Source organism: Polypterus senegalus, chromosome 8 (genome assembly GCF_016835505.1).
Source record: "Polypterus senegalus isolate Bchr_013 chromosome 8, ASM1683550v1, whole genome shotgun sequence".
NCBI classification, from domain to species: Eukaryota; Metazoa; Chordata; class Cladistia; order Polypteriformes; family Polypteridae; genus Polypterus; species Polypterus senegalus.
Window position 1 is genome coordinate 183,882,103 of NC_053161.1, and position 20,170 is coordinate 183,902,272.

The 20,170-nt window shown below is 42.7% G+C and overlaps 2 protein-coding genes across 2 annotated transcripts in view; one reads left to right on the top strand and one right to left on the bottom strand.

The window, feature by feature from the left end:
• Positions 1 to 20,170, top strand: part of LOC120533562 (gastrula zinc finger protein XlCGF26.1-like) — an 813,484-nt gene that overhangs the window by 622,341 nt on the left and 170,973 nt on the right. The gene's annotated exons all lie outside the window — the stretch shown is intronic.
• LOC120534750 (zinc finger protein 721-like) overlaps positions 1 to 20,170 on the bottom strand; it is a 250,293-nt gene that overhangs the window by 137,501 nt on the left and 92,622 nt on the right. The window contains 1 exon segment of the mRNA XM_039762331.1: positions 3,881 to 4,638. Within this exon segment, the coding sequence (XP_039618265.1) occupies positions 3,881 to 4,638 (758 nt within the window).

Here is a 20,170-nt window from a genome sequence, read left to right on the forward strand (position 1 = left end):
GAGAGGCCATGGAGAACGACTTTGGACGGCTTGAGGAGATTCTGGTCCACCGTCCGGCGTCTCAGGAGGGAAGCAGTGCAGTGTCAACACCGTATATGGTGGGGATGGTGCGCTGCTGACCTCACTTCGGCTAGGGTCGGTGGGAGGAGTACTTCGAAGACCTCCTGAATCCCACTAACATGCCTTCCAATGAGGTGGGCTCTCCCATCTCTGGGACTGAAGTCACCGAGGTGGTCAAAAAACTCCTTGGTGGCAGGGCCCCGGGTGGATGAGATACCGGAGTTCCTTAAGGCTCTGGATGTTGTAGGACTGTCTTGGTTGACACGTCTCTGCAACATCGCATGGACATCGGGACAGTGCCTCTGGATTGGCAGACCGGGGTGGTGGTCCCCTCTTTAAAAGGGGACCGGAGGGTGTGTTCCAACTATAGAGGGATCACACTCCTCAGCCTCCCTGGAAAAGTCTATTCGGGGTTCTGGAGAGGAGGGTCCGTCGGATAGTCAACCTCGGATTCAGGAGGAACAGTGTGGTTTTGTCCTGGTCGCGGAACAGTGGACCAGCTCTTCACCCTTAGCAGAGTCCTGGAGGGTGCATGGGAGTTTGCCCGACCGGTCTACATGTGTTTTGTGGACTTGGAAAGGCATTCGACCGTGTCCCTCGGGAATCCTGTGGGGGTGCTCGGGAGTATGGGGTACCGGCCCCCTGATAAGAGCTGTTCGGTCTCTGTACAACCGGTGTCAGAGCTTGGTTTCCCGTTTCCAGTGAGAGTTGGACTCCGCCAGGGCTGCCCTTTGTCACCGATTCTGTTCATAACTTTTATGGACAGAATTTCTAGGCGCAGCCAGGGTGTTGAAGGGGTCCGGTTTGGTGGACTCAGGATTGGGTCACTGCTTTTGCAGATGATGTTGTCCTGTTTGCTTCATCAGGCCGTGATCTTCAGCTCTCTGGATCGGTTCGCAGCTGAGTGTGAAGCGGCTGGGATGAGAATCAGCACCTCCAAATCCGAGAGCATGGTCCTCAGCCGGAAAAGGGTGGAGTGCCCTCTCAGGGTTGGGGAGAGATCCTGCCCCAAGTGGAGGAGTTCAAGTATCTCGGGTCTTGTTCACGAGTGAGGGAAGAATGGAGCGTGAGATCAACAGGCGGATCGGTGCGGCATCCGCAGTGATGAGGGCTCTGCATCGGTCTGTCGTGGTGAAAAAGGAGCTGAGCCGTAAGGCAAAGCTCTCAATTTACCAGTCGATCTATGCTCCTACCCTCACCTATGGTCATGAGCTATGGGTAGTGACCGAAAGAACGAGATCGCAAATACAAGCGGCTGAAATGAGTTTCCTCCGCAGGGTGTCTGGGCTTTCCCTTAAAGATAGGGTGAGAAGCTCAGTCATCCGGGAGGGGCTCAGAGTAGAGCCGCTGCTCCTCCGCATCGAGAGGAGTCAGATGAGGTGGCTCGGGCATCTGATCAGGATGCCTCCTGGACGCCTCCCTGGTGAGGTGTTCCGGGCACGTCCAACCGGGAGGAGGCCCCGGGGAAGACCCAGGACACGCTGGAGGGACTATGTCTCCGGCTGGCCTGGGAACGCCTTTGGGATTCTCCCGAAGAGCTGGAAGAAGTGGCCGGGAGAGGGAAGTCTGGGCCTCTCTGCTTAAGCTGCTACCCCCGCGACCCGACCTCGGATAAGCGGAAGAGGATGGATGGATGGATGGATGGACAAATGATTCAAATGTTTCTATGCTTCGTGAGGCTTCACTCTTCCCATCACTAGGCAATTCAAGCCCTGCCGATCCAATAAGCTACTCATGAAATGCGGTGCCAGTGAGCTTTCCTATCAAACATGTCGTTAGATGTCATTCATAGCGTGACAAGACAGCCTGCTGATAATCACTGATTTTGAATTGATTACACCATAAACACAAGCCAAACCTTCTCTACCACTGCAGCTGAATTTTGTTTAAATCAAATTTTTAATTTTTAAGCATATACTGTAAGTGCTTCATGAAACACATGATGGGGTGTAGCTGGCTACAAACAGACAGGTGATGTTCATACTCCCCAAATATACTGAGGCTGAACTTGCAGCTTAGGGGGCCCTTAGTGGCTTCGATGACCCTCTGCTTCTGTAGAGAAATGGCGCTGTATATTGTACATAATTTTTCTGATTTTCATCATTTGTAATGGTTCAAAATTGTGTTTGCATGAGGACAACTGATTAAAAATTCAATTGCAATTAATCTCTCAGTTGAAATTTGTAATCAAAGTCACTATGTATTAATTGCAATTTGTCATATTTCCTTCAAGCAAATTAATATTTTTCTTTAAAGCAGAAATAACTCAGGGATTACTTTCTAATACAAAAGAGTTTTAATAATCAGTTGCCCATGTAAATTAAATTATTTTGGTTTCTTTATTGAACAGTTTTGTGTAACAGAAACAAATGAACAAACAGTACAACACTAATTAGTGAAAGGCTCAAAGTAGGATTAATTAATTAATTAATATATACTTTTGAGCCACACAACAATGCAAATTAGTTGGAAATTTGATTGGTTATGTCAATAATTCTGCCTTTACAATGATATGAAGATGAAAAATAAAACATTACTGCATTTCTGCCTATTTATTTAGCCAGTTACTTAAGCAGACTTCAGTTTATTTCCACCAATTGTTTAAGTGAATATATCCCAGATACAAAAACAAAAGTTCACAAGCGACCAGTGGTGGGAAACATTACTTAAATTAAATTCATTACATTGCTCATTACTTATAAAATCCTAATCTCCTCCAGTTCAGCGCGTTTCTTTTCTTCACTTGTCTCGATGGGGGAAAAACAAAGGGTCGGAGTAAAGCTGTATGCACACTGCATGTGTTGCTGCCATGATGTGATTTAACTGATCGGTTACTTCACTGCATTTCTCAGTTTGCTATCTGCACTTTGCTTGGAGCTCGTGATGGACAACACGTTACCTCTGGAAGGACAGTATCTCACATCCAAGTCCAAAAGGTGAGATGGAATCCTCGTCTCTCAGCAGCCTTGGCCGAGCACTTCAAGCTTAGTGCACTAAGCCCGTTGTCTGAAAGGCGGTTGCGGCGCCCATAGATGGGTTGTCTGCAGTGTGTGAGTTGGGGTTTGGCTGAATGTGGAGATGACGGCTCAGAAGTTCTCTTCTACATTGATGTCCAGTGCACTAGAGATGAGGTTAGGCTCCTCCGCACACACTGCCTTGTCAATTTTGCTCTCAGGTTGGTCGGTTTAGCTTTCGGCTCAAACGACCATGTAAAAGAGGGGTTTCACGGTCCTCTGAAAAATGTGATAATTCACAGGGTTTGGCCGACAGAAAGCCGAGTGCAGGAGTCACCATCAGATGACTGGAGATGACAGACAGGCGATTATAATTTATTCAAAGGAGCAAATAATATACAACAATAAAGTGAGCACATTGTAGGTAAACCAAGATAGTGGAATGCAAATAAGTAATTCTAAAACTTTTGTTGTACTAGGAAAAAGGATATAAACTGCTATGTCTCCTCCATGTTTTTGACACAACACTAAGTAGGATGGATTTGAGTCAGTTACATGTGCTTACTGTCCACGCAGGAGTGAACCTCACTCTTTAGTCAGGACAGTTCAGTTGTACTTCTCTCCGGTGTGAATTCTGGTACATCTCTAAAGTGTACTGCTCTGACAGATTTGTTTGCCACATTCCATTCCAAACAGCAATATGGCTTCTCTTTGAGATTAATTTCTCAACAATAGCTATTTTGGTTACTTTTCAGGACAGGACTGAACCTCAGTCTTGAATCCTAAAGGGTTCTTGTTTTTCTGGACTGATTTTTGAACTTGTACTGTTTTAATTTTGTTGTGAACTCTCATGTGTTTCTGAAGACTGTTCATCTGTGAAAACTGTTTGCCACATTCATTACAGCAGTATGGCTTCTCTCTAGTGTGAACTCTTGTGTGTTCCTTCAGATAGATTAATTGTGAAAACTGTTTACCACATTCATTACAGCAATATGGCTTCTCTCCAGTGTGAACTCTAGTATGGTTATACAGACTGCTCATACGTGAAAACTGTTTACCACATTCATTACAACAATATGGCTTCTCTCCAGTGTGAACTCTTGTGTGGTCCTTCAGACTGCTCACATGTGAAAACTGTTTACCACATTCATTACAGCAATATGGCTTCTCTCCAGTGTGAACTCTTGTGTGGACCTTCAGACTGCTCATATGTGAAAACCGTTTGCCACATTCATTACAGCAATATGGCTTCTCTCCAGTGTGAACTCTTGTGTGGTCCTTCATACTGGTTATATGTGAAAACTGTTTACCACATTCATTACAGCAATATGGCTTCTCTCCAGTGTGAACTCTCGTGTGTATCTGAAGATTGCTCATATGTGAAAACTGTTTACCACATTCAGTACAGAAATATGGCTTCTCTCCCGTGTGAACTCTAGTGTGATTCTGAAGATTGCTCATTTGTGAAAACTGTTTACCACATTCATTACAGCAATATGGCTTCTCTCCAGTGTGAACTCTTATGTGGATCTTCAGATTGCTTACATATGAAAACTGTTTACCACATTCATTACAGCAATACGACTTCTCTCCGGTGTGAACTGTCATGTGTTTCTGAAGAGCACTCCTATTAGAGAATTCTCTGCCACATTCCACACTGCAGTGATCTTTCTTTCCTGTGTAAAATTTAAAACAAAAGGGGAAAAAAAAAAATGTGCTTATTATCAACATTACCTCACATTAAATAAATGATGGCTGAAATTAGGAACAACCTTTGATCAGTATAAGTAATTATAAAACTTTTGTTGTGCTTGGAAAACACACTTAATTTATTAATTTTATGTCCTTTATTACAACTACTCAGTAGAGCCACATGTATAAAACTTCCTTATGCTCAGCCACATATATGAAAGCTGTTTCTTATGCAAATGTTAGGATTTATAAAACTAGAACTTGCCATTTAAATCAGCTCAAAGTTCCTTCACGTTTTGAGCATCTGTAAGTCCCATGCAGACTTTATTTGTGTTGGCATTTTAGCAACTCCAGGTGGAAAAACAAAGAAGTGAATAGAAAATCTCATTTCATTACAAATTTCCCATTCTGATGTTTGACAGGCTACACAAGAAGTGAGTTTTGATGTATCACAATGACATTTTGACTCATGATGATGACTTAGCTGATTTAGACTCCCTACTGTCATCCTCTTTGAAGTGTGTGCTGAACTGCAGCCTTCATTACAGAGACCACCATACAAAAATCACACAATCCCTTTTCTCTTACAGGTCTTAATAGCTGTGGATTATTCAGCGATGGCGGCTTTTCAGTGTGAACTGCCTGACTGGTGAGGAATCTCTCAGTCACCCTGAGCTACGTAATGCCATCTGTATGGGATGGTATAGTTAAGATGGTAGAGAGTGTCACAAACTCGACACAGAGTCATAGAAACATTTGAGGGCAGCCACCCGTATAATTGATTTCCTGGCGGCAAAAGTCATTTAAAAATGAATACTGCACTGATGTGCACACAACCGAGTCCAAGACAGAACTGAGGGAATAGGGAACAGACTTTTAAAGGGGAAAATAGGAAGTGAGATCATAGGTGTCGGGCTCATGGTCTTCAGCCATTGGTTCGAGCCCGGACGTGACATCACAGGGGCCGGAGCCGGCAAGGTCTCCTTCCATAGGCTTGGTCCCGGAAGTGATGTCAAGAGAGCACCAGTTCGAATCTCCCGTGAATGGTCTACAGGAAAGGGAGAAAAAGAGTCAGTGCACTCTGCCACATCCCGGCATGCATCGGAACTGCCCTTTACTCAAGCCCTTTAGCTGCCTCCCATGCGCACGTGTGTGACAAGAGATATATGCAATATCGTTACCATCAGGCTGTGCAAGTCCTGATCAAAATGAAATCTGCAGCAACATCTGCTGTCTTCAGCAGTGGTGGTCTTACTTGGCGTACAAGACCCTTTATGATTACTGAGCTCACCAGTATGATCTTTCTTGTTAATGATATGCTAGACAGTAGAATTGGGTAATGTTAAGGTTTTGCATTGTCTCTAAAGATTTCATTATTATTTTCCAGCTTCTTTGACTTTCATTGGCACAGCTCTTGCCATCATGTTGAACAATGACAACTACAGAGACCAAAGGTAGTCTGTAGGTAGGAGTAAGCTGAGGTGTCTTCTGCCTGCAAGACTAAAGCAATGAAACACACCTGAAGAATCACACACACCTCTGGCACCAATTGTCCCAAACATTACAGTGCCCTAAAATGGGAGGACGATTCAGAAAAAGTGCTGTCATTTCTACAAGGTGTGACTGAAATGATTGCAAATCCCCTTAAATGAAAATCAGTAATTTGTACTTTAATTACATCAGAATTATTTAATTTGTAATTTTAAACAGTAGATTAAAGGAGCAAATGCAAGAAGAATGTTTCTTTGTCTCTGCCATTATGGAGGGTACTATATAAAACAGAATGCCACGCCAAGTATGAAAAGTGCACCTTCAATAATTAGAATGTGTCCTGACATTTATCCACAAATGAACTAAAACCACTTGACACCAAAACAAACAACAAAATGTCTTCTTTCATTCACCAAAGCAAAAGAGAGCAATGGATAAGTGAGCCTCAGTGTACAGGCCAAAAGAAGCTGCAGTGACCTCAGAGGAAAAATAGAAGATGAGAAAACCAAGGAACAGGACAGCTGTTGGTGTTTCAGCTCTACAGGGGAGTGGCAGGTGACACCAGGACTGGTAACCTTTGTGACATGCTGGTGACATTTATACTAACCATTATAAATGTTAAAGAGTATCTACTATCAGGACTTATTTATGTTGACTAAGCTAAAATTTGCCAGGTTTTACTGTTTATTTGATCCAATGTGTGTGTTCATGTATATAATTATTATCTCTGTTATGGCTGAAAACATCAAACAGTCCAAGCCTGGACTCAATGAAGAGCGCTATAAAGAAGAAATACAACTGAATTTAACAGTAGTGTTACACAAATTAATGATTCTTGAATTAAAAGTGCCCAGTTTTTGCTGTTTATTGTGAAATTGGCTTGTAGTTGGTTGACTGGTCCACAGATTTCATGACATGGAATATGTTAAGCTGAGGGCACACATACAACTGACAGAGTGCATAGAGTGGAAACTCATGAAGAAAATAACTGCTGTGTGGAAACTTCTTAAAGTATCTGAAATGTGATAGTAATTTTATATATAAAGTTTACAATGAAAAAGTTAGTTGTGGTTTGTTGTAACAAACCTGATGAGAAATGTTTAGGTACAACACTCGGCTAAGCGCATCTACTTTCAGCAATGTAGTGAAAGCAAGAAAACCTCTAAGGAAACAAATGTGTCTTAGTTGTCAATAATGGCACTGTTTGAAAAAAAAACAGACAAAATCAGAGTATCCATCAAAAATAATTGCAATTTATCATTTTAGATACACCACCATTTTCTATACTACAAATTTAAGGGTTCGGTTATTTAATTCTTAGATTAGGATAGGTGCACGATATACTCTGCCAAGCAGATTATCCTGATAATGCTACGTCTGAAAAGGATGAACACTTTCATGACATTTCATATACAGTGATATGCAAATGTGTGGGGACCCCCCTGATGAAAATAACTGTTACTGTGAATAGTTATATCAATATTCACTGCCATAAAGTTAAAGATAAAACATTCTTTTTTGCATTTTAAACAAGATTTGTGCCTTATTTTTGATTTGTAGCATGAAAAAAGGAGTACCCCAGAAATGTTTGTGCACCCCAAGAGATCGGAGGTCTCAGATATCTTTTTTTCCCATAAGATATCAGATCCTAATTAGCTCCTTAGGGCTTTGGCTTGTTCACAATCATAATTAGCAATGGCCAGGTGATGCAAAATCCAAAGCTGTATAAATTTGCAGACTCCTCAAATCTTGTCCCAGCAATCAGCAGCCATGGGCTCCACTAAGCAGTTGTGTTAACACTCTGAGGAATAAAGTAATTTATAGTCACAAAGCAGGAAAAGACTATAGAAGATGTCAAAGAGTTTTCAAGTAGCCACCTCCTCAGTTGGTAATGTTATTAAGAGATGGCAGTTAACAGCAATGGTGGAAATCGAGTTGAGGTCAGGAAGACCAAGACAACTGTTCATAGCATTGCTAGAATGGCAAATCTAAACCCCTGTATCTTAAAGCTTACTGGTGGTCTTTTGTAGTCAGACTCTGGAGTGGTGATGCACTGTTCTACTGTGCACCAAAACCACTAGAAATATGACCTCCAAGAAAGAGCAATCAAAAGAAAAAATTTCCTGTGCCTTCACCACAAAATTCAAAGGTTGTAGATGAACATCTAAACAAGCCTGATGCATTTTGGAACCAAACCATGTGAACTGATGAAGTCAAAAAATAACTTTTTGGCCAAATGTGCAAAGGTGTGTTTGGAGGAAAAAGGGCACAGAATTCTATGACAAGAAAACATCTCTGACTGTTAAGAATGGGAGAAGATCAATCACATTTTAGGCTTGTGTTGAAGCCAGGAGTACCGGGAACTGTTCACTGGTAGAGGGAAGAATGGATTCAATTAAATATTAGAAAATTCTGAGGCAAACATCACACCACCTATAAAAGCTAAAAATGAAAAAAAGAGTATGGCTTCTACAAAAGGATAATGATCACAACTGCACCCCAGAATTCACCATGGACTCCTCAAGGATCTTAAGGTTTTTCCGTGGCTCTCTCAGTTCATTGATCTGAACATTAACGACAATCTGCAGTGTGACAGACTGCCTGGGCCCATTTCCAGCAGTGATGCCTTCAACACAGAAATACAGGGGGAGAGGGCTTATTCTGGATACTGTCTCCCCCAGACCGATAGAGGGCAGCCCCCTTGGCTTGCAACAGGGCCACAGGTTTGGAGCATGGAAGCTCAACCTTGTTGGGGCCCATTGCCACCACCAGGAGGTGCCTGGAGGTTTACTGGGCCCTGTTTAGCAGCACTTCCGCCACACCAGGAGGTGCTGCAGAAGAAGGTCATTGGACACCTGGGGCCTCATGTATAAAAAATGTTGCATACTCCCGTTTCCATGCTCACATCGTGATGTATAAAAACTAAACTTGGTGTAAAGCCACGCACATTTTCACGCCAGCTAAATCCTTGGCGTACGCAAGTTCCCCGCTTGGTTTTGCAAACTGGTGCCACCCAGCATCAATGTAATGCTTTTGTTCCAGTGTGGTTTCCCTTTCTTTTTTAGATCCACATCCCTGACGCGGCTCTATCAAATACACAGAAATTAACCACATATTGTTAATTTAAGGCATCTGATTGTAATTAACCTGTAACAATATAATGGTTCACGGAATGGCCAAACCATTCCAAATATCATAGCCTTATCGTTGTTACTCTCAAGTATTCATCCCACTGCATCTGAGTGTGGAATCACACCTCTACAACAGCTGATCGGAAAGAAAATTATCGGGATACAGCATCAAGCAAATGCAGTCTATTTGAACTGCTCTCATATGGCAAATGCTTCAGAGCCTTTGCTGTTAGGGACATCGCAGTTCAAAAACAGTTTCATCCCAAGAACTCTAAACTCACTCAATCAGTTCAAGTGCTCCTTGTAGAACTGTTTGTACTTATAAGTACAATCACCCCACTGTAAACTTGGAAAATAGTTATAATATTGCACAACTTGAGCCACTTTATAAAGCACGTATGTATATATGATGACAATATCATTTCTAAGATGAAATGCAGCAAAATATGTTTATTACATTATACAACTATGAAGAGGATGAAGAATGGAAAAGGCGTTGGTTTAGATGACATACCTGTGGAAGCATGGAAGTGTTTAGGGGAGATGATAGTGGAGTTTTTAACCAGATTTTTTAATGGAATCTTAGAAAATGAGGATGCCCGTGGAGTGGAGAAGTGTACTGGTGCAGATATTTAAGATTAAGGGGGATGTGCAGGACTGTAGTAACTACAGGGGGATAAAATTGATAAGCCACAGCGTGAAGTTATGGGAAATCCAGTGGAAGCTAGGTTAAGAAGTGATGTGATTATTAGTGAGCAGCAGGATGGTTTCATGCCAAGAAAGAGCACCACAGATGCGTTGTTTGCTTGGAGGGTGTTGATGGATAAGTTTAGAGAAGGCCAGAAGGAGTTGCATTGTGTCTTTGTGGACCTGGAGAAAGCATATGCCAGGGTGCCTCGAGAGGAGCTGTGTTACTGTATGAGGAAGTTGGGAGTGGCAGAGAAGTACCTAAGAGTTGTACAAGAAATGTACGAGGGAAGTGTGACAGTGGTGAGGTCTGCGGTAGGAGTGACAGATGCATTCAAACTGGAGATGGGATTACATAAGGGATCAGCTCTTATCCCTCTCTTATTTGCAGTGGTGATGGACAGGTTGACAGGCGAGATTAGACAGGAGTCCCTGTGGACTATGAGGTTTGCTGATGACACTGCGATCTGTAGTGATAGTAGGGAGCAGGTTGAGGAGGCCCTGCAGAGTTGGAGATATGCTCTAGAGAGGAGAGGAATGAAGGTCAGTAGGAACAAGACAGAATACATGTATGTGAATGAGAGGGAGGTCAGTGTAATGGAGAGGGTGCAGGGAGTAGAGTTGGCGAAGGTGGAGGAATTTAAATACTTGGGATCAACAGTACAGAGTAATGGGGATTGTGGAAGAGAAGTGAGAAAGAGAGTTTAGGTAAGGTGGAGTGGGTGGACGGAGAAGAGTGTCAAGAGTGACTTGTCTCAGAAGGGTATCAGCAGGAGTGAAAGGGAAGGTCTACAGGACAGCAGTGAGACCAGCTATGTTATATGGGTTGGAGACAGTGGCACTGACCAGAAAGCAAGAGACAGAGCTGGAGGTGGCAGAGTTAAAGATGCTAAGATTTATATTGGGTGTGATGAGGATGGACAGGATTAGAAATGAGGGCATTAGAGGGTCAGCTCAAATTGGACAGTTGAGAGAAAGTCAGACAGGCGAGATTGCACTGGTTTGGATATGTGCAGAGGAGAGATGATGAGTATATTGGGAGAAGGATGTTAAGGATGGAGCTGCCAGGCAAGAGGAAATGAGTAAGGCCTAAGAGAAGGTTTATGGATGTGTTGAGAGAGGACATGCAGGTGATGGGTGTAACAGAGCAGGATACAGAAGACAGAAAGATATGGAAGAAGATTATCCACTGTGGAGACCCCTAATGGGAGCAGTCAAAAGAAGAAGATGACATTATACAGATAAAATTTTAACATCATTTAAATAATCTACATTGTTAATAATTTAATATATGAGGACACGGTGTTGCAGCACTAGCGATATTCCTGCCTCGCACTGTATTCTTGCTGGGATTGGTGTGACCCTGGATGGATAGAATAATTAAACATGTACTGCAAAAATATTTCAATGTTCCTTAAAAGTTTTGAAGAATCAGCATTCAAAGCTTACAGATGGCATGACATCAGTTACAGAGCTGATTGTGTGGTGATTCGTGACTTGGAGAAAGAAAAAGAAGGACAGGATTTGAGGGTTAGTACATTCTAAAGAGACAGTACTGCTGCAATAAATTATTTCATCGAAGGTCATGCACGGCAAAGTAAGCATCTTGATGGAGGCAGGAACAATCACTGGACGCAGCACCAGTTTATCACTTTCACTGCGCCACCGTGTTCCCATGTTTAATGACGTACTTTAATTCCTATCATCATTAAAATTATATAAATTATACATCTCAGTATTTTAATTATTCAGAGAGCTGTAATATCATGAATGTACTGGGTTCTGTCCTGTTGGAGGAAGAGAAAGCCCGTTTAAGAAGCACGTAGTGATTCACACACATAGAGCACATAGAAGAACACATAAAAAACAAAGCATTTAACGTGATACTTCAGTTACGGTGGGATTTTGAGAAAGTAGTAAATTAAATGATTTAAAGATGACATTTATGATGTTCTACTTTAATGGCAAAATAAGCTACGTGATTAAAGTGGAAATTTTGGGATTAAAGTTGACATTTCGTGCTTTTTTCCCCCACTGTGTGCCTATTTTTTTTTTCTCTGTACCCTAATAAGTTTTCATAGGACAATCAGACGGTAGGCTACAACTCGCCTTTTCATGGCTTTGATATCTGACAACTTCTTTTTTATTTCGGGCACTGTGTGACTTTGTGAACTTGAGCTTTTGAGTTTCTCCAACACGCTATGTCACTCGATCAACTTCCTTTTGTTGTTCATACCAGTGTTTAAACCAACAAATAGTACGTTTTTCCTTTGCCTCCACTTGGTATTCACTGAAATTCTTCTATTTTCCCCCGGTGCTTTTGCCATCGTCTTTTCACAGATCGGGGAGCTTAAGGGCTATTTATAATTATTTGCATATTTAAAGAGGCGTAATTCTGGGAGGAGTTGTGGAGTGGTGGCAGGCGCGTAAATTACTTTTTACACTGACCGGGATTTATGGAGCTGAAGTCATGGAAGTTGGTGTACGCACAGATTCATGCATCTGGATTTTTCTGTGCGTAAGCACATTTCGGCTTTTGTGCTTACGTCATGTTATAGTGTGAATTCTACACACGGCGTTATGCATGAGGCCCCAGGTCATCTTTTACTTTTTTAGCTGGTCACTGTAACAGAAATTTTGCCCAGGGTTCCTGAACTTATATGCCATTGTGCAAGTTTTGCTGTTAGGAAATTAAATCTCTACATGTTGTGTGAATGGATCAAGATGAGGGAGAGGGCCATTCGTGGATTGTTTAGACTCACCCAGTCATGAGCACAAATCTCCAGACAACATCACTGGGAGGACCAATGAGGCAGACGAGTCATGCCAACCTGAGGAGTGGTAAAACTGCACAGGCAACACAAAGTTCTATCTTACTGCTTCACTGCTTGTTAAGGAAATTATTAAAGGTAAAAAGGATTTAATTAAAATTATATACAGCAACTTCAGAAAGAAAAAAAAAATGTCATATACAACAAAATTGCTTTATTTTCTCATATTCTTCAAAGAGAAACTAACAATTAGACAAACATTTCTAAATACATATTGTGGAAAGCATACCCCCGGACACAGACAGACAGACACCAGAATGTCCAAAACACACTTCTTTATTTTTCCTTTAAGCACCACAATGCCTTCATCCACCAACTCTCTTCCTCTCTCTCTTTCTGTTTTTACCTCCACTCCCCTCCTCGCAAGCTCCGTCTCCTTCCTACCAACTCCGGCTCTTCTACTGGAGGGAGGTAGCCCCTTTTATCATGACCCGGATGAACTCCAGGTGCTCCCCCTGACAACACTTCCTGGTGTGGTGGAAGTGTCAAGAGAGCCCCTGGAAGCACTCCGGGTGCACCTGGGAATTCTTCCGCCACACCAGGAAGTGCTGCCTTCCAGGACTTCATAACCGCCTGGGCGCCCCCTGGCAGTGGCCACGTCCTCCGGTAGGGATGAGTGTCCCAGCTCCGGTCCAGTGGCCCATAAGCAAACCCGGGCGGTTGCCCCCTTGTGGCCCAGGGGAGGTATCGTCCCTGTCAGGGACCGTCCAGGCGTTCTGGCTGGGTCAGGAACCCAGCCGTCTGAGACAATATATAACAATAAAATGTGTGGCACCCATGCCCGGGTGTAATATCCAATGAACAAAGGCAACAAGACGGACAAAACAAGACGGATGTAAGGCCTAACATATCTAGTGAACGGAGAGTCCAAAATACACAATGTGATCAAAACACAAGGACTTAACATTTCACCATCGTGTATAATTTACTAAATGAACACTTCACCGTGCTAGTATTTTAAAATAAGAGACGAGAAGAAGTTCTAAAAGAGACAAACTAATTTATGGCATTTTTTTTCCTACAAAACTATGACAAATGCTGTCTTGCTCATCACAAATAAGCACAATTTAAATAACAACCAAAATACTGGTCATCAATGTCACAATTACGCTTTATAGTTCTGGTCAGCTGCACAAATCTCCAGACATCACACAAGGGTCACTGAGACACACAGACCACCTGCCACACCAGTCCTAGGAGGGGGAGCTGCACAGGCCACACATCAAGTGTTTATGTCACATCACCAGATACTCCTTGTCTGTGCAGGTCAAAGTGGGCTTCGCCATTTTAATAGGATTTTTAGTGACACTCAAGACCTGTTAAGACAGAAGATTTAATAAGGAGGCAGAAAGTCAGCTGCACCCCCTCACCCTGTAATCCTGAATGAATGGCTGAAGCGCAGCTCATACCAGTTATCAGCCCAGTATTTCATCTAAACACAAAGGTGTAAATCAGAGTTGAGGCTGCAACTTTTCAGAGTGTCCATCAAACAAATCAACACCAAAACTGACTTTCATCTTAAGCTTGTAACCGAGAACTGAACCTGCCTGTTTGTGAGGGAAAAAATGACGAGCCTATAAGTAGGCCCTGGATCTGCAACTAGAAGGGGCTTTAATTGAATCACCAGTGGCTACACCCTCCTTTAAATGCAGCTGCATTTACCTCTTCTGTCTCTTTTGGTGGATGAAGACTGAGGATATGCGCTCTCTGAGGAGCCAAGAAGCAGACAATGCTTTCTTCGTGTGGGCTGAAAGCTGACAAATTGCTCCCTTTTGGTGTGAGAAGCCGACCAGACTGTGCAGAGCAAACAGTTCACAAACTTTCTTTGACCTGGAAGCTCCTCTCCATAGAGCCTTGGACATGGACGCCCTGAACTGACTCTATGAGCCACTCTTCCCAACCTCTGTTCTAGTTCCTGAGCAGTCTGGCAAGACTTAAAAAGAGCCATTATTACAAGACAGGAGTTTCAGTACCTACCCTCTTGTGTCAGAGAGGTGCAGAGGGAATAGTAAAGTGCCTAACAGTGAGTTGAGAAAAACAGAATCACAGCACACTATAAACAAAGGAACAGATAGCAAAAACAAACAGTGAACTCTGAAGAGAGAAAAAAATGACCATTTGAACTCGGAACAACAACAGCAACAACTCCACATGACATTAGAAATCATCTTTAAGGCCCTGGTATGATAAAACTGTTTATGTGAGCCAAGAAAAACTCGAACTCTAAACAGCAGGTAAAGAAGCAAACTCTTCTGTGATATGCTTGTAAGTCTCATCTGTCTGCGTCCTTTCTTCATTGTCAACAAATAATCAGTTACCAAATTTAAATAATCCTTGTGTTTATCAACACATTGTATTATTCTGTTTCTTAAATTAAGAGTACATGAGTTGCCTTGATGTACTGGGAGTCTAATGGCCAGAGTACAGAGTAGTAAGGCAAACAAAGAGAGAGAGCCTTGCAAAGTTACTTTCCTTTGTGTAAACAGAAATTGGAAATTTTACAAACAAATTTCTGAGAATTGGCAAGTCATCCCAATCTACTAATCTGATAAACCTAGTTTCTTTACAATACAATACAGTTTATTTTTATATAGCCCAAAATCACACAAGTACCGCAATGGGCTTTAACAGGCCCTGCCTCTTGACAGCCTCCCAGCCTTGACTCTCTAAGAAGACAGGGAAAAACTCCCAAAAAAACCATGTAGGGAAAATGGGAGAAACCTTGGGAAAGGCCGTTCAAAGAGAGACCACTTTCCAGGTAGGTTGGGTGTGCTGTGGGTGTTAAAAAGATACAATACAATACACAGAACAAATCCTCAATACAGTATAAAAATAAAAATTTTAAAAGTATGGAGCAGAATTTAACAGTAGATGATATCACATAAAAGATTTGGATATATTTAGAGTCCTAGAGACCTCATCCATCAAGCTGCCTTCCCCATTTGGCCATTCCATGGCTGAAACAGCGCTGGGCCAGCCAAACCGATGAAAGGACCCCTCCTTCCCATGATTCCTGCGATCCTCCATCTTTAATACAACATCAACTCGCATTTTGAAGGTCCTTAAAGTCCTTCTCTCCACACTACCTGGTAATTTATTCCATGTGTCTGTGTTTCTCTGTATGAAGAAAAACTCTCTAATGTTAATGTGAAATTTTCCCTTAACTTTCCAACTGTGTCCTCCTGTTCTTGTTGCTCTTTTTAAATTATCAGCCACGTAGAGGTCGACTGCTTTAATTACCTTCATGATTTTAAATACTTCAGTCATGCCTCCTCTTACTCTCCATTTGCTTCAACTGAAAAGTTTGAACTCTTTTAAACTTTTCAGATAACTGTAGTAAAGAGGGTCCACAGCTCACGTCAAAATTTTATTTTAAAATAAATAATCGCCTCACTCGCGGCTTACAAAGGGAGCATGGTATGTGTGGCCGGAGCAGTTCCCGCGTGATTCATGATGCAGACGGTCCTCGCTTAAGTGCACAGGTGAAGAGTCGTCTGCATCCATAATTGATGCTGGCACCTGCCAATTGCCACATCTGATCCATGTCTCCGTGATAAATAGAAGGTGAGGCAGCTAGAAAGGGAAGAAACAAAAAATAGGAAAAAAAAAAAAAAAAACAGACGGAGGTTGAGAAGGAGTAAAGGCAGGAAGTAGGGAGGAGAAAGCCGGTGCATGAACGAGCGAAGGTGCTCGTAGTAGAGAACACCAGCAGTAGTGAGCCTGGGTGTTTGGACGGAACCCCGGAAGCAGGCGGTAGTGGTCACTCCTGCTGAGCATTATTGAGGAGCGATGTGAAAGCCCCAGTGTGAAGGCCCAGGTTGCTGGGGAGCCCAAGTCACGGTCAGGTGAAGCCCATGGGAGCCAGGGATCGGCGAGGTGAACAGACCAGAAAGAGAAGACAGAAAGAAGGTCAGCTGCAAGTAGAGTGGCTCCCTTGGTGCATAACCTGGACAGGAGAAGCAGTGGAGTCACCAGTAGAAAGGCATTGTTTTAACCTAATTTTTAAAGGATTTATGTATTGTTTTAAACCTCCACAAATCACAGCGTTTTATTAGATTATTTATTTGAAGATTTTCAAAGGACTCTGCACTTATTTATTTGAACACTGTTTTGATTTTGATTGTTGTTTTAATAAAGCAATTTGCACTTTTTGCACCATCCCCTTGTTACATTGTTATGCCTCACTGTCCAGCTCATCGGTGACATTACCGACGGTGTTGGGTTCAAGAGCTCCAAAAATGCAGATGGGAGCATGGATCAGAACCCGCATCGGCACAATAACTCATACCTCGACATCTCTAGAATTAGCCTAGTCACTCTTCACTGGACTTGTCTACCTCTGCTAGGTCTGTTTTGTAGCCCGGAGACCAAAACTGCACACAATACTCCAGATGAGGTCTGCAGTGTTTTATAAAGCCTCTGCATAACCTCCTGTGACTTGTACTCCACACATCAGGGCGCTAAATAACCTGACATTCTCTTAGCCTTCTTAATGACTTCTGAACTCTCTAGGAGTCGGTGGTGATGACTTCACTACAACTCATAAATCCTTCTCATAAGACCTTCCATTGTGTATACAAACCATACATTTTTACTTCCTACATTTAATACGTTGCATTTACTTAAATTAAATTTCATTTTCAACAAATCTGCCCAAACCTGTGTACTGTCCAAATCCCTCTATTGTGATGATTCAACAGATTCTCGATTATCTGCCAAATCCACCTACCTTGGCATCATCTGAAAACTTAACCACCTTATTATTTTTATTCCCATTCAAATCATTGATATCATTATGCTACTCGATATCGAGAGGCTGTTCCCTTGCTCTCAGCCACGTCTTAAGCGATCTCACAGGAAATTATAGGAGTCTCGGCACGTGATGGCATCCCTAAAGAAGTCCTTACAGACCAAGAGACGTCTTTCACGTCGGAAAGCATTTAGGGAAATGGGCAAGTTACTGAAAATAAAAGAAGCATTTAAAGTCCTCGGTGTATCATCCACAAACCGATGGTCTAGTAGAGAGATTTAATCAGACTCTCAAACAAATGCTCCACAAAGTTGTCATCAGGGACAGGGTTCTCTCCTTTTGAATTGTTATAAGGATGACAATCTCTGGGAATATTGTATATTTTAAAAGAAGGATGGGAAGAATAGGCTCTTCCCTCTACCAATATATTAGAATATATCGCGCAGTTACAAGATAGATTTGGGAAAATTCAACCGATATTAAAAACCACTGTCACAAAGATGAGTCGCGGACATAATAAAGGTTTGGGGCAGCCACCCGTATATTGTTTCCTGGCTGCAAAATTGAAATAAATTGAAATGTTCACAGGTTTGAGTCCAAAATAGTTTGGATATTATAGAGGTAAGATGGCAGCTTTAAAGGCAGGTAAGGGAAATGACATCATCAGACCCGGAACTGTAAGTGTTCTCATCATTGGTGCCAGAACCCTGCAGAATTTTCCATGCAGAGCCATTGAGAGAGAGACAGTCAGCACACCCTGCTGCCCCCCTGGTCTGGCGTGGTATTTCTATTATTTAGGCCATTCATCCAACCATCCATTATCCAACCCACTATATCCTAACTACAGGGTCACGGGGGTCTGCTGGAGCCAATCCCAGCCAACACAGGGTGCAAGGCAGGAAACAAACCTCGGGCAGGGCGCCAGCCCACTGTAGGTAGGCCATTCAGCTCTCTCCCAATCAGTTGTCTCCCAATCACAAGTGTCTGACAATATATTTATTTAGCAGTGGCCCTCACATTGGCCCTTGTAGGACACCACTCTTATAATCACCCAGTTCTGATAGGGTTCCTCGCACCATAACCCTCTGTTTCCTGTGTTTAGCCAATTCTGCACCCATCTGCACACAACACTGTGAAATTTCACTTCTTTTAGTTTAGTGGTATCTTATCAGATACTTTCTGAAAGTCCAGATAAATAATATCATCATATCCTTTGGTTCGTTTCTCATAGATTTCCAGCATGCTAGTAAAACACAACCTCCCTCATGTAAATTTCATAAAAATTGACCCAGTGTGCAGTGACTACTATAAACTATCCATCAGAGGATTATATATACTGTATATTTACTAAACTCTGTAAGCATTTGAGGATAAATAGCATCTGGTCCTGGTGATTTGTTTGATTTCAACCAATTCAATCTTCGCAGCACTTCTCGCTCTACAATTTCCAAATCCCTCAGTACCTCCTGTGGTATAGCAGTTCACATCAAGAGGCCATTTTTAAAATAAATAATCGCCACACTCGTGGCTTAGCGAGGGAGCGTGGTGAGGTGTAGCCGAAGCGGTTCCTGGGGAATTCGTGATGTGGCCGTTTTTCACCTAAGTGCACAGGTGAGAAACCGTCTGCATCCATAATTGTTCCCGGGAGCTGCTGATTGCAACAGCTGCCACGTCCTTGTCATAAATAGAAGCGCAAAGCGGCTAGGCTAGGAGAGGGAAGAGAAATGAAAGAAAGAAATGGAGGTTGCAGGAGTGTGAAAGAAAAGCAGAAATCAGTGAAGAGAAAGCCAGTGTGTGTTAGAGAGAGAGAGAGAGAGAGAGATAGCGAGTGAGCGCTCACAGGAAGCTGGACAGTGAGCACTAGCAGGGTGTTTGGCTGACACCCGAGGGCGGTAGTTAGTGGTTGCTCCTGCTGAGCATTTTAAGAAGAGCAGGAGTAACCAGAAGAAGGATGGCTGGCCGCATAAGGCCGAGAAGGCTGCGGGAGTCGGGAGGCTTGGAAGATGAATTTCCTGGCATGAGCGTCCTGGCTGTTAGGGAAGCCAAGTCTCGGTCTGGAGGGAGTGGAACAGAAGCCAGGGATTGGGAAGCCTCCAGATTAGTAGTGGAAAGAAGGTCAGCTGCAGGTAGGTCGACTCTCCTGTTGCGGGGCCATATGGGAGAAGCAGGGGAGCTGCCAGGTAAAAGAAGACATCGGGCTTTGTGTTTTTAAAGGAATGCTTCCAGCATTGTTTTAACCTCGTTGTTTTAAAGGATTTATTTATTGTTTTAACCTCCATTTCACCCGTTTTATGGATTATTTATTTATTGAAGATTTAAAGCACTGCATTATTTATTTGGACACTGTTATGGTTTTGTTGGTTTAAATAAAAGCCCTTTGCACTTTTTGCACAATCCCCTTGCTATGTTGTGCCTTACTGCCAGGCACATTGGTAACATAGCCGACGGTGACAGGTTCAAGGGCTCCCAGTAGCAAGATGGGAGCGTGGAGCAGAACCACATCGTCACACCTCCTTAGTAGTTCCTGTTTCAACTGAGAGGTTATCCACTTTTTCAGACATGAAATCTTCAAAA